The following is a 15368-nucleotide window of genomic DNA, read 5'->3' on the forward strand; positions in this document are numbered from 1 at the left end:
TTTACTGTATATAAATGTAAAATAATCTTACTCGTATATTGTTTTTCTTACATTTGGTTTAGAATGTTTGAAAAGGAAATAGCAAATGATAGAATTTTCCTTTTTGAAGCTGCGTGAAAGTCGAAGTTGCTGTTGGTTACCAACCAAATTAAATGTGTTTAAGGAAATGAAAGGGCTACTGTAAGCTAATGCTAAAAGATATTTGGTTACCTCATAATTGTTATTTAAACCAACTTCATCAAAAATTTAAAACATTGTGCAGCAGTAATGTAAAAGCTCTTGGGCTCACACCCTAAAATATTGCTATTCTTCCAAAGAGGCCATCCACTTCAGTCTCAATTTGCAAGTTTTACTTTTCCTGCTCCAACTCACCTGAATTTAATTATTTAATCACCTCCTTACCATGCTGAATCAAACATGTTTCATAGCATTCTCTTTAGTTTGAATCAGATGTGTTGGCGCTAGGAGACAGTTATATGATCTGAGGGATGATTTCCCTTAAGGAAAAAGCTGATGACACCTGGATTACACAAATATAGTCTAAAAGCAAACTAATCAAACAAATGGTTAAAAAAAACACTTCAACTTGTAAAAAGCCTATCTGTCCATTAGAAATTACATCTCTGATGAGTATTTCAAATGCCCGAAATGTGGTGCTTTGTGACCCCATCCTACCAAACTAGAAAATAATTAATTAATAACATTAACAAACAACAGCCCCTTTTTATTATTGGAGCTTTTATTTTGAAACCCCAGAGAGCCGCATCATGCAGCGCACCGTGTTTACTTGGCGCAGCTGATAGCGCCAGAGCGAAAGGAAAAGAGGTGCTGGTGTTGACAGCGTGACACATTAACCCAGGGATCTTTGGACTGATCTGGAGTCGGTTGACCGACCCCGCTGAACCGAACGGCGGCGATCATCAGTCTCGGTGACGCCGTCCGGAGCCGCGCGCTCCAGCAGACCGACATGGATCCATCAGAACGCCTGGCGCTACCTCGCATCCCCCTCCAAGGTGAGTGAGTCAGGCGGACTGGTGTTAGGATGGTTTAGAGCGGAACTGGCCAGGTTCTGGTTGAACTGGACATGTTTATGTAACGCACCACGCGGATGGCGCAGCCTGCTCCGTCAGGTGGCGGTGGATGCAGCAGCAGCGGAGGGGCTTTTGGAGTGGCGGGCAGATGCCCCCGGTCTGACACGGATCTGATGTTTTAGTTATTTATTCATCATTTTTGCTCCAGCTGACACCCCTCTGCGTTACTCGGCTAAACATTATTATTATTAGGGACATCATTACAGGGCTTAAAACAATATTTGTGCAATATCTAGGAATTTTACAGCATTTTACTGTCTACTATCGTCTAATATACAAGGAAAACTCGAAGAAGCAAAAAAAAAAAAATCCATGAAACATTCATTAAATTCAGTTTGACAAATGTTGGTTTGAAGTAAAATGTCTTTATTATTAAATTTTAACAGTTATTCTTTATTCTTGGAGCCAGAAAAGCCTGTCTTGATGAATTAAATCATATTCTTAAACTTATAAAGTCAACAAAGATCAGGCTTTTCCTTGACAAGTAGCTGACAATGCTGCTGCAGCTTTCTCCCAAATAGAAACTTTTACTATAGACGGGAACTGTCTAAATGTTAAGCTGCTTTTTTTTTATTATCTTGGGGCGGCTGTGCTGGGTGAGTTTTCTGATCCTGAAGTCGTCACCGGCTATAAGAGTGGAGCAGCTATCACATCAGGTCGTCGACCTCAGGTGGACTTCTCTCTACCAGTACACGCACACACGTTATCTTTGTACGTCAGTCCCTTAGCAGTTACCTGGACTGGTTAGGCAACCAGCATCAGCACAGGCAGGAGCTTGTTAGGGAGGTGTCACAATTTTCCACTTAAACCACTTAAGTGTTTAAACTTCTTGGTTGGGTAAATGAGGAGTCTGGATTTAGACCATCAGCTCTGCAGCATTGACCCTTCCTGACCTGTCATCAGACGTGTGTGAGAAGGATCGATGACGGGAGTGTGTCGTCCACAAGCATTATCTTTTCACCTTATCGTGTCCAGTGATGCTCATGAAGGTGTGAACCCTGGCAACCAATATTTAGTTGTGTGTTGTCTTTGTAAAATGAGCTGAGAGAGACACGCCCACGGCCCCGGATCACCTCCCAGGAATGTTCTGAGTAGGAACGTTCTGCGTCAGGACTGCACTGTTAGCTCTAAGGTAGTTTCTTGGAAGCGGGGTAATGGCATTCCTCCCCTGCGGGCGTTGTTTCACAATCTGAAGCAACTCGGCGTGTGACGAGTGCAGATGAATGAATGTTAAAGAGTCGGACCCGTGAGCGAGGCCGCATTTCACATGAATTAGAGTCACGGAGGTGAGGCGTCTCTGAGAGGGAAAACGCATCACAGCAGCACGGTGGAACAGAAATGATGATCAAAAGCATCAAATTCAATTAAAGTCTTTTCTTCTTGTTTTCTCCGTCAGGTCGTGAGTAGCTGGAACTAAACTGAGGCCTTCACGTCCCTGTGGCTATCTGAGACCCTGCCACAAACCCTACCTCGCTCCAGCCTGCTGAGGGGGGACATGCTGGTCTGACAGCTGAAGACCGGCAGGACACAGGAGGCCCACTTCTCCAACCCGTCTCCAGGAGACATGTCGGGGCTCAAATGTCACCACGATGGGAAGATCGCTGGGCTCTACGACCTCGACAAGACCCTGGGTCGAGGTCACTTCGCTGTAGTCAAACTGGCCCGCCACGTGTTCACTGGTGAAAAGGTAAAGTTGTCTCCAAAAAAAGTTGTTTTATCTCCACTACGTGCCGGCAGCTTCACCGGTGCGCCCGCTCCTCCTCCTGCAGGTTGCAGTGAAGGTGATCGATAAGACCAAGCTGGACCCGGTGGCGCGGGGTCACCTCTTCCAAGAGGTCCGATGCATGAAGATGGTGCAGCACCCCAACGTGGTGCGCCTTTACGAGGTCATCGACACAGCCACCAAGCTCTACCTCATTCTGGAGCTGGGTGATGGAGGAGACATGTATGACTGCATCATGAAGCATGATGGAGGCCTCAGTGAAGAGGTGAGGGTGTGTGGTGGACGTTTGATTTCCAAGGACCTGTCGAGTTGCTCTTTTATTACACCGCCTGACCTTGGACCTGACTCAGGATCGGGCAATAAAAGGAGATCAGTAAAAGTGTGATATTAAAACAGGCTGACCCTGAATGAGGACAAACCCAGGACTCATGCACATGCAACACGCACATACTTCATTATTTTACACGCCGAGGCCAAACTTTTTAGTCTAGACATCTTGTAAAACTGTAGCAGGAGCAAAACATTTTTTGCCTTAGCCGCGTTAGACCGACTTGTAGCCTCAGCAGGCTAGTTGGCCCGAACAGTTTTTGGCCGAGCCAATCACAGTGCTCTGTGTTTGTTGAGAGACGCTGGGCGGGCGTAGCACCAGAGCTGCAACAGAGAGAAGACACTTGTTGGAAGGGCTTTAGCATAAACATTAGACTTGGGCTTTTCTTTGAGACATGAGCGCTTAGGTCATTCATTTAGAAAAAGGATGTATTCTTCTCCTTTGACGATGTATGGTGCACTAGACCCTTTCATTGGTCACGTTGTTCGTTGCTCTGATTGGTCCTCCTGTCGCTGTTCAAGTGGCAGTGTGAAAGACCACCGTAGAGTCATGACTGGGGTCTGTCTACGGGTCGTGCCCAGACGATAGATTTACATTTATAGGATGGTTTGCCAGACTACACACTTTTACCAAGTTACCAAATTCCCACCGCTCACAGTATGATTTCGGGCCACAGATAGTCTGTAAAACGAGAACACAACACTTTCTCTTCTGCTTTGATGAACATTACCTTGCGAGAGTTGGCTACTTATCCTCTGGACATCTCTAATCTCAAGTTAACTAGATAACTCATCTCTTGTTTGCTAGTTATGCTTAATGGCTACAGCTCTGTTGTATGAAATAAAAAGACTGGATTGGCCACGAGGACATTGTAGGATAAATTTCCTGTTTTTTTATATCTTCCCTCTCTGCAAGGTGGCCAAGTGTTACTTTGCCCAGATTGTCCATGCTATCTCCTACTGCCACCGGCTTCATGTGGTGCACCGTGACCTGAAGCCTGAAAACGTGGTCTTCTTCGAGAAGCAGGGCATCGTCAAGCTGACTGACTTTGGTTTCAGCAACCGCTTTCAGCCCGGGACGACGCTGAACACCTCCTGCGGCTCACTGGCTTACTCGGCTCCTGAGATCCTTCTGGGAGATGAGTACGATGCTCCCGCCGTCGGTAAGCTTTGGGAATGATGTCGGATTCATCTGTGGTCGGTGTAGCAGTCGGTCTTGTTTGATTCCAGCACACATGGTGGTGTGCTCGACTTATGGATTCTGCAGGCAGCTTTAGCACGCTGGAAGCTTCATCAGCTAGAGCTGTTTGGTGAAGGGGGGTGGGGGCTGCAGAGGAGCAAGAGGAAAGCAGACGAAGCGAGAAAAGGCATCAGCAGTCTCTCTGCCTAGCCACAGGCCACTTCGTCAGAGTGGAACAGGAGAGAGAAGCGATTTGCACTGGCTATTTCCATCTGTCCTCCTCTCTCTCCCTCCTTTGTGCCAGGCTGCTTCTATATCCTGAAAGTGGAGTAATCACCATCCTGCCTGGCTGAACGTGTGTTTTTGTGCGACTGTGTTATTGTTCATTCGGCTGAAATGATGATGTTTTGATTGCTGGGATTATCCGCCCAGCCGGGTTGCATCGGTGGCACGGCCTGAAGCGGAGCGGCGGTCCTGGTGCTCGGGAAGCCTGAGGTTACCTCGTTGGGGGGAGGGGGTGTTACAGCCTACACTCTTGACAGTTTGCAGAGTTCAGAGGTTTTTTGATGGCGTGCCTGGTGGCAGCCTGCCCAGTTTGCAGTAGAGATAAAGAGGCTGTCAGCACTCTTATCCAGTCTGACCTGTTGGGAGACTCGTTGTCTCGGAAGGAAGAGATAAAGTGAGAGCACAGGAATCTTTTAGCAGAAGAAACTGCATAGCGATCAGAGCTGGTGTGCGTCTTCACACAGATGTTTTTATAATTGCCCATTAGGTTTTGTCTGTGTCCACCATCGTCAGATTAAAGCGATATTGACGATGAACTAAAGTATGTGCAGCTCTGGTCGTCAACAGCAAACCATAAAGAAGGCTTTCTTGTCACATGGATGTTCCTTTCTGTGTGGGCTCCTTCCGTTTTGTCTTCAATAAATGGAAAGCTAAATATAGATTTCCTCCACCTCCTCTTTCGCCTCCTCCCCAAGAAGCTGCACTTAAAATAATAACGTACCTAATAGCATCTACAAAGAACAAATCTGAGGTGCGTGCATAATTTAGGGTGCATCCATTCCCAGTGTGGTGGGATGGACAGGATGCTGAGCGTAAGACAGTTTTTGTGGAAAATGAATCCTGCAGATATGTTTTAAAAAAGATGTTTACTTTATAAATTGTCAACACAAAGTGATGACACTTCGTTATCCAGAGATGTGCCAACCACATGGTTTAGAATCAAAGTTACAGAGGAAGGAAGTTTGGAGGAAAAGCTGATGCAAGTAATGAGGCAGTAGGGTCGTGGTTGCTATGATACGCTGGTGAGGGGGTAAAGTGGTGGCGGGGACTGCAGCAGCGTTTCGCTTCCTTCATCAGCAGCGCCTCACAGCCTCTGAGCAACAAATCCTCGCAGGAAAACCAACACACGGAGCTCAAACAGATGGAAATCCACAGAGAATTCCCACTAAGGGTCCCAACCAGTATACAGTATTGACTTTTTCTTCATTGTTGCAAGAAGTGGGCGTTGCTGTTGACGCTTTAACATCCCTAGTGGTGGATGAAGGAAAAATGCAACTTAACAGCAACTTTACACAAGCAGCAGCAGTGAAGATGACCCCACCGGTTATAGGTGTTTGGGTCAAATCTTTGTAAAATTATCTTAAGGAAAATCCCCTGCATGTTCATTAGCACCGATAGACTGGTGTTAGCATTGTAGAGGCTAACAATTAGCATGCCCGGGCTGCTCACTTGCTGGATTAAACACACTTTTTTATGTTAAAGACAAATTCAATCGAGAACAATGGTTGACATATAAGATCTTTGAAATTGCACTAGACCAGAGGTCCTCAACTAAATTTGTTTGAGGGCTGAAGTTTTTCCCAGCAGACACGTGAGGGCCAGATGCTCTTCTAAAATAAAGATCAAGTATTATTGCATCTTAATTTATTAATATTCTAAATGGCTTTGTTTTCCATCTAAACTGTTCGATTGTAGTTTTAGTTAACATAAACAATTATTGATATTAGGGACATGAAGGTTGCTGCTAAACTTTAAAGTTTGGGGGGCATTGGGGACCAAAGGGTTGTGGGGCGGGGTTGAAAGGTCTGGTGGGCCCGATGTGGCCCGCTGGCCACCAGATGAGGTTCACTGCACTAGACTGACTTAATCTAGCCTACTTGACATAATCTAGCCTACTTTAATCCAACATGAAATCAAATATTAATATTAAACTGAAAACAAATATACTCCATATTATCATTGTAAAGCTGACGATCTATGATTACAGTATTGGCCTTTCAAAGCTAGCTCAATTAGCAGCTAGTTTAGGCCGTTTCTCTTCTCTTAGCCATGCTAGTGACTAGCGTCTTCAGTGCAAATTATTGTCTCCTTTTTAGCTTCCACCAAATTACATTTTAACTCAATTATTTTGGTCAAATTGTCACATTTTGTGTGTGTGTGTGTGTGTGTGTGTGTGTGTGTGTGTGTGTGTGTGTGTGTGTGTGTGTGAGAGAGAGAGAGAGAGAGAGACGTAGGACTTTTCTTGTATTTTGTTCTTTTAGCCTGTAACATACCATCTTCCTGAAGCTTTCTTCTAATTTAAAAGCATTGATTATTTATTGTATGGGAAGTTAAATACATTTAGTTGAGCTGATTGTCTCTGATGGGTCTGAGAAGACAGAAAAACACAAACATGGAGCTTCCTTCCACTCGATGTGGTTTCACTTTATATTTTGAAAATCCGTTTAACTTTTACTCCGTTAACTGTTGACAACAATTGAACCTTTAACCACTTTTCATGTAGTTTTTCCAGTCAGTTTTTTGCTTATTTTACTGTCACCAGTGGCCTCCCCACCAGCGTGTGAATGGGTGAATGACTGATTGTGTTGTGAAGGGACTTGGAGGGGCGTATTACTCTAAGACTGGGGTGGGGAACCTTGGTCCATCAAGGGCCGCTATCCAGCATGTTTTAGTTTCAACCCTGCATCATCTCACCTGATTTCAATCAGCAGGTGCTTAACAAGCTTCTGCAGAGCTTGATGAGCTGCAGAACAGGTGAACCAACCACTGAATCAGAAGTGTTGGAGCAAAGACGTGCAGAATGCCGGCCCTCGAGGACCAGGGTTCCCCACTCCTGCTCTAAGAAGTCGCTATACAAATACAGGCCATTTAAAATCACTTACAGCTTCCTAAAAACACACAATTAGCTGGTAATAAATGCAGCCTTTACCTTCACAGTGTGACTCACGTCTGATTAAAAGGGAAAGTGTGTGTGCATGTCAATCAAATAAAGCTTTTTCACCCACATGAAGAGTTGGATGAACTCGTTTCTGGTCATGGAAGAGCCAGAAACAATAATGTGTTAAAAACCAGCAACTTTATTAACGCAGCATCAGATGCTGACTAATGACCCTGACTGTGTGTCAGAGAGCTGAATGTGTGTCAGCAGCAGCAGCGAACGCCCTCAGCAAAAAACTATCCTTTTAAAATAATCAGACCAAAGGAAATGTTCCATGAAATTAACATTTGTGTGGAGCTGTGAGGGATGAACATGTTAACCCACTTTCCTGCTACCTTGTGTGTGTGTGTGTGTGTGTGTGTGTGTGTGTGTGTGTGTGTGTGTGTGTGTGTGTGTGTGTGTGTGTGTGTGTGTGTGTGTGTGTGTGTGTGTGTGTGTGTGTGTGTGTGTGAGGATGCAGTTAGCTAGCTGCAGGCAGCCATGCACAGCTTCAGCTCTGCTTACAGACGAGTCCTAAGCTTGCACATATTCATGGAAATGATGGTGTGTGATTCATGGAGACGGTTCATATTTACGTATCTCTGTAATCTAGGTCACTAAGCAATGGGGACATACGTGGTTCACTCTGCTGAACACTCTTAGAAATTATTTTGCTTCCCTTTTTGTGTTTGATGTGAGTTTTCTCCCCTGTGTGTGTGTGTGTGTGTGTGTGTGTGTGTGTGTGTGTGTGTGTGTGTGTTTGTGTGTGTGTGTGTGGATGCGTGCGTGCGTGCGCAGATATCTGGAGTCTGGGGGTGATCCTGTTCATGCTGGTCTGCGGCCAGCCACCGTTTCAGGAGGCTAACGACAGCGAGACGCTGACTATGATCATGGACTGTAGATACACAGTGCCTCCGCATGTCTCCCATGCATGCAGAGCGTGAGTAACACACACAAACCCACACAGATGGACTCTGCAGGTGCTGCATATTTCATGTCTGTGGATGTGTGAGGAAACAAGAGCAGAGTGAGGGTGCGGCCTCTCTTCTGCTGCTCTCTGTCGTCCTGTTCTCTGCAGTCAGCTGCTCCAGCAGAGATGCGGTGCAGCGTTAAGTGCACCCTCTAAAATCGGCTCTCTGTTCCTAACATGGTGAAGGTTTAGCGATGCGTCACAGCAGATCAGGGACAAAGATAGGCCAAATATATTTTCAGTGGCTCAAGCTCTGAGGACACAGTCTTTGCACATACCTGCTTGCTGTTTTAGTTTCCCAACTTATGTGAACTATTTAGTCAAAACACCTGCAAACAGTCCTGAGTTCATTAATCAAACAGAAACAAATGAGTTTTCTTGAGTTTGATGCTAATCTGTGACTCTCTCCAGCCTGATAGGCCAGATGCTGCAGAGAGACCCCAAGAGACGAGCAACCCTGGAGCATATCCAGAGCCACCAGTGGCTTCAGGGGGTCGACCCCTCCCCAGCCACCAAGCTGTCCACACCTCTAGTGTCCCATCGCAGCTTATCCGAGGAGGAGCACGGCTCCATCATCCAACGCATGGTGCTGGGGGGCATTGCGGACAGAGACGCCATAACTGAGTAGGTGTCTGCCTCCCATCAGACTCATAAACACACACCACATCGATGGTTTAACAGTAGTTTGCCCTGATCTGTTTCCATGAAGAAGTTGTTATTCCCTGTTGTAATCTCTTGGAATTGTGTTATGAGTGAGTGGGATTTCCATGACCTTTGTCCCAGGGCTCTGGAGTCAAACCAGTATAACCACATCACTGCTACCTACTTCCTGCTGGCAGAGAGGATGCTGAGAGAGAGACAAGAGAAGGAGCAGCACAACCAGACACGATCGCCCAGTCCCAGCAAAGCCCAGTTCAGGTACCCGACTCGTCACAATTATCTCAGACAGGCGATGGGGAGACATGAGCCTTTTGTTCAGCGTGGACTCAAAAAACACTGGGATTGAATATTTACTAAAACAAAAGTTCTCTTTTGCCACCAACTCTATATTTCCAGCTGATATGTAGCAACTTGAGATGGACAACAATAAGCTTCAGCCGTTACAGTTTTAATTACACACTACCTATTCTCATCTGTAACTGTAAGGCTCAAAACTGTACAAGCAATGCATAATGGAAATGTTAATTCACTCACTAACAAAAGCATCAGGAGTTTTGAAACAAATGATACTTAAAAATGACAGTTAAGTTAATTAAAGCTAAGCAGGTCAAGTTTTTTTAGGATATTTCCAGAAAGTGTGGAAAACTGCTCAGTTTAGTCTGAAGCTAATTCAAACATGAGCCAAAAAGCTAGCTTAGCCATTAGAAATGGTTGTTTTGCTAGTTTTGTAAGCTAAAGGGAACCTTAGCTTTGATTAGCTATTAGGAGAATGTTAGCTTGGCTATTAGAAATGGTTGTTTTGCTAGTTTTGTAAGCTAAAGGGAACCTTAGCTTTGATTAGCTATAAGGAGAATGTTAGCTTGGCTATTAGAAAACCGTTAGCTTAGCTTAGCAAAATACTGCTAAACACAAACCCAGCATCAGCTTTATTGTTTCAATGGCAGTTGTAGTTTATGCACTTGGCAGACATTATTACCCAAGGCGACTTTCACTGTGGAGAGGCAGCAGGATGGTGACGTGTCTTGCCCAAGGACACAACGGCAGAATAACTAGGAAGCTGAGCTTGAACCTGCAACCCTCCAATCACTAGATGACCTGCTATACCCACCTCCTCCATATTCCTGTTACTAACGTTATATTAATTTTGTTTTTACAACATGTGTGTGGCCGTTTCTCATGTGCACTTGTCTGAACTCGTGTACTCGCATACTTGTGAAACGTGACGTTGGCCCAAGTACTGCCCCAGTCCTAAGAACGCTCAAAGTTCCTGGATGTGTTCTTGCTCGGCCTTGTATCGAGGATGCATCAACGCATATGGGGACTTGGGCCAGCAAAGTTTCCCATAATGCATTGTGTTCTTGTGAACTCGTGTACTTGGGTATTGAGAAATGGCCAAAGGTTTTATGCTTAGCTGACTAGAATCTAATTGATATTTTTGAATGAACTAAAACAACAAAATCTAAAATTTCTGCATAAACATCTTTATCAGGACACTTATTACACACAGTACTGTTAACTATTAAAACTGTGTAACCCCACAGGCAGTCCTGGCCCACCAGGGTAGATGTTCACCAGGATGTCAGTGACGGGCTAGGGGGTCCTGCTATGTCTCACCCCGGGGGCCCCCAGTCTCCTGCCCGTAGTGCTGAGAGCCTCCACAAAGGCCCCAGACCCAAAACAGCTCTGCTGGATCTCAGCCTGCGCCCGGGGAGCATCACTTCAGCTCCCAGCCAGCAGCAGCCTCTACGACCAGACCAGGAGAGGAGTCTGAGGCCTCTGGCTAAGCTCCACACCAACCCCCTCAGACTTTCCTCTTTAACATCAGTGGGACCTTGCAAACCACGCAGTCCCAGTCTTTTCAGTGTGGAAGAGGATGAGGAGGAAGAAGAAGGCGCAAAGGGTAAATGTTTGCCCCCGTCAACGCTTCCGTCTCATGTGGTGCTTCGTTGCAAAGCCTCCTGCTCTTCAACCACGTCCTCCAGCAACCGCATGACGTCTCGTATGAGCGCCCCAGTTCTTAACCAGATCCATGAGGAAGACAAGGAGGAGGAGGAAGATGATGAGAGGAGAGACTTACATGAACTCGGTCCACCCAAACCCAGCCTTAGTCTTAATTTGAACTCCAGAGTACCGTCACCTTCAGCACTGATGTTCTCTCCCGCAGCAGCGCTGGACGCCACCTCTAGTCCCAGCGACGATGAGACAGAACACCACTTTAAAGCAGAGACACTGAGACAAGAGGATGAGAGAGAGGAGGTGAAGGAGGAGGGGGAGATACGCAAGTCAGAGCAGGACAGTCCGGGTAACTGTGCCAGCCCAGGGTCAGGGTCAGGGTCAGGACAGGGTAAGAGTACTGCCAAAGCAGCCAGTGGGCTGGTAGAGAGCCTCAAGCTCATGAGTCTGTGCCTGAGCTCTCAGTTCCACAACCTGACAGGTGGAGGAGGAGTAGGAGGAGGTGGGGGAGGAGGAGGAGGAGGTGGTGCAGGTGGTGGTGGCAGCCTTGGCGTAGACCCCCAAGACCTTCCCATGTGGAGAATGTGCATGGGCGGCTCCACCGGCAGCTTGGACAAAGTGTCTCTCCTCGGCTGCCCCTCACCGAGGGGTCACCTTCACCAGCAGCCCCACCTGGGAGACGTGTTGGCCGACCCGCTGCTGGACGGCCCCTGCTCGGGAACACTGAGGTTGGGGGAGCTGGACCTGGCCCGGGAGAACCACAGGAACATGAAGAACCGTGTGCTGCAGATGCCTCTGAAGGAGAAGACTCTGTCCGTGAACATCCACAGAAGCCCCAAGGAGGGGCTGCTCTGCACCCCCACCCCACACAGCTGCTGCCAGGTCATATAGACCCACACAACGTGGTCCACACCTGCTTTATTTTAGCCAGGAGTTGTCTTAAATTACACTTTTTTGTTGTTTATTTTTGTTTTAACACTCAAAAGTGGGAGGGAGTCCAGATGTTGCACATTTAGAGACACGTGAAGCACTTTCAGCCAGCGGAACAATAAAGGGACGTTTCAGGCGTGTTTGAATCCAGACTAAAAGAATCTGCAGCGTTCAAACCTCATGCCACACAAATAAGCTGAAAGCCAGCGAGTTGTTGCCTCCTGTTACACATCTGTATTTACTCTTGTTTGTAAATTATTTTTGAGACAATCTTTTTTATTCTTATTTTTTATTCTAATTAAAATATTTAATTTAATAGCTGTTTTTATTCAAATGAGAACATGTTCAGACAGATGCAGCGATGCACGACGGTCATTGATGTTTTCCTCATCCAGAACAGGCTCTGAGGAGAGACGTGGGCATGCGGCAGAGTTTGTACATATGTGAATATCCCAACAGTGCGCCGTAACTGTAGTCTTATTGGTAGTTATAATGCAGTAGAGACCTGAATGCTAGAGCCGTACACACCGTTAGTCGCCGTTCCCACTGCGTAGTCGGGATCTTGGTCGGACGGGTAGCAGTCACCACTGGCAGCTCCTGTTCATGTGGGGATGGAAGGTCCCAGGGTGACTGTAGCTACGGCTGTAGCTTAATCCCAGGTAACATCCTGGATTGAGCAGAAGAGAACACCTCCTCCCTTTGTGGCCCACCACTCTAGTGTAATCTCTAACACGAGCGTGCATGTGTTTAGCTGTAGCAGCCCTAACTCACCAGGTCAGCCCCGCGGACTCAAACGGTCACTTTACTGTAACCTCACAGCAATACCAGCGACTGCAAAATGTACAACAATGGATGTGCCATAAATCTGTCTTGATATATTGTACTGTATGTATATGATAGAGATCTATTACATTAAAACGATGGGAATGACCTCTGCTGGTGTTGTCTCTTGGTGCATTTAGACACGACCATGACCTCAAACCAACAGCCGATTAAAGCAAAGTTAGCAAAGAAGTGAGGAAATGTGTTAATTTGTTTGGACAACAAATCTTCTACAATCTTATTATTGTTTTAGTTATTTGGTAGCACAGAAATATAGACAAACTGTAGCAGTAGAACAAGATTTTGTGCTGCAGGTCTGTCTGGCCACTCCATTGTAGCTTCAGCAGGTTTGCCATTGGCCTGAACAGTGTTAGCTTGGGCCAATCACAGCATTCTGTGTTTGTAGAGACGCTGGGCGGGCTTGGCACCAGAGCTGCAACAGAGAAACTACAAAGAAATGATGCTCGTTTCAAACGACTGCATCAACTTTGGATAATTTAGATTTTTTTTAGACATGAGCAGATGAGGTACTTGAGTTCTTGATCTCGAAAAAGGATGTATTTGCTTATTTTTAGATGGAGTATGGTGGACTGCCCCGTAGAGAAACATCCCATTGGGTGTGGAGACGGTTTGAAAGACAATCGTAGATTTCGCCCAACAACCGAACTAGATTGGAAAGGAAATTATTGTCATTTTATTCATGTTCCCGTGCCACAGACCTCAGTGGCATGGAGAAGATCCATACGCAGCTGTGACAGCTAAGCTCCTCCCCCTCTGGCTGGGAATGTTGCAGGGCGTTCGGGTACACATTGAACAGTGATTGTCTTTCCACAGATGTAAGATCTCTCTACCTCGTAAGCAGGACTGATCAGGCGTTCCAAAATAATCAAGTTTTTCAACAAGAAGCATTTTTACAAGAAATGTTCAACAAAAGGTGTCAGCAAAATAAAATGACACGGTCTTATGAATGTAGTACAGCAGTGGTACTCAATAGGTGGCCTGCAAGCCGTCTCTTTGTGGTCCCCGGACCACCAGCACCAGTATGTGTTCTGCATGTTTTAGATCAAGAACACAGCTGATTTGTTTCAGTGATGAATCGCTCCTCTAGAAACTAATGAAGGCTGAGGAGACATTTCAACAGTTAAATTAAGGTGTTAAGGTGTTACAATGATGAATGCAGAGCGAGGAGATAAATTTCACTTTCGGTTTAACCACAGGTAATTATTAACGGACACTAGGGGGTGCTAAAAGCAAGCAAAACTGCCAAGCATCTCTTTAATGTTGGTTCTTGTTTGGTCTGTCTTGTGAAAAGCAGGGAAAAAATGGGTCCCTTTGCATGTTTGTTGTCCCTGAACACACACACACACACACACACACACACACACACACACACACACACACACACACACACATGCATAATGCAAAGTGCTATCACTGCCCTCAGAAGCACATCAACCAGGTGGGATAACAGACTCAGAAATGTGCAGGTGATAAATTTATTATTTGGATCTCTGACTGCACCGAGGCTTGTGCTGGGCTGAGATCCTAATGTCCACTTTATATGATCCCGCAGCAGCAAAGAGAGATTAAAACTACCTGATTAGCAGCCCTCAGAGTTTTAGTGTCTTAGATTCATTCTCTGTTTAATGACATTAATCCAAACATCTGGTTTTATTTGCACAGAAACATGGAACGACACTTGAGTTCTCTGGTTTTTATTCAGCAAAGACAGCAGAAATAGAGAGAACAGAGGTAGAAAAAGCAGATCGTTTGAGTTTGATTTTTGTCTCAATGCACTGGGTCTCAGGCTGCAGCAAGAAGTTGCATTAAAACTAAACCGATGCGGGAACCCAGCAGCACTAACTACATTAAGAGATTAATTCTAGTGGGATTTTTTTTATTTTCTACAAACTTTTTCACAAAATCTTTGATAAGAGGAATAAAAGAAGTCTCTTGTATCAAAAAGTCAACTTTTCAGTGAAAGTCAGCAAAAGATCATGGTTTTATTTATCGTGAAGTTAACATTAAAGCAAAGAACAGATGGAAGTGTTCGATTGCATGAATATGTTTTGGACATTTTACATTTTGTAAAGCTCATCTATTAAATTTTGCACTACATGAGAATCCTTTAACCTTTCAGTCAGTGCAGAAACACTGTGATGCTGCTGCATCAGTGTAGTGTCTCGGTGTCAGACAGGTGGCTGGTTGGTGTGGGAACATCATCTTCAAATCAAATTTAAATCACAAAAAGAAGAGATCCAACACATACTCAGCCCTCTGCACCCTGCAGGGACAGAGCAATCCACTGGTATTCTATAATTTTATCTCTTTGTTGCTGAGCTCCCCTGGCAGCTGAAAACACACAAACACATGTAAACAAACAGCTGATCTCTGGCTGCACAGGCCATCTGGGTGATACTGACTCTCTCTCTCTGTGTGTGTGTGTGTGTGTGTGTGTGTGTGTGTGTGTGTGTGTGCGCGCGCTTACACTGTGGGTTTATTCAGAAATG

At 45.6% G+C, this 15368-nt stretch overlaps 1 protein-coding gene across 1 annotated transcript; it reads left to right on the plus strand.

The window, feature by feature from the left end:
- Positions 1–824: 824 nt before the first annotated feature.
- Positions 825–12352, plus strand: LOC107383193 (SNF-related serine/threonine-protein kinase). The gene is made up of 8 exons (XM_015955676.3): positions 825–1013; positions 2488–2778; positions 2861–3079; positions 4058–4304; positions 8322–8463; positions 8905–9117; positions 9277–9411; positions 10695–12352. The coding sequence occupies exons 2-8, from the start codon at positions 2656–2658 to the stop codon at positions 11995–11997; spliced, it is 2382 nt and encodes a 793-aa protein (XP_015811162.3). The 5' UTR covers positions 825–1013; positions 2488–2655; the 3' UTR covers positions 11998–12352.
- Positions 12353–15368: the final 3016 nt, after the last annotated feature.

Source organism: Nothobranchius furzeri, chromosome 11, assembly GCF_043380555.1.
Source record: "Nothobranchius furzeri strain GRZ-AD chromosome 11, NfurGRZ-RIMD1, whole genome shotgun sequence".
NCBI lineage: Eukaryota > Metazoa > Chordata > Actinopteri > Cyprinodontiformes > Nothobranchiidae > Nothobranchius > Nothobranchius furzeri.

What these genes read in the sequence shown, in the direction of transcription:
- LOC107383193 (XM_015955676.3), top strand. Translation starts at nt 2,656, where the DNA reads ATGTCGGGGCTCAAATGTCACCACGATGGGAAGATCGCTGGGCTCTAC. An exon ending in ACGTGTTCACTGGTGAAAAG is followed by an intron (nt 2,779 to 2,860) that starts GTAAAGTTGTCT and finishes CTCCTCCTGCAG; the next exon opens with GTTGCAGTGAAGGTGATCGA. An exon ending in GACAGAGACGCCATAACTGA is followed by an intron (nt 9,118 to 9,276) that starts GTAGGTGTCTGC and finishes CCTTTGTCCCAG; the next exon opens with GGCTCTGGAGTCAAACCAGT.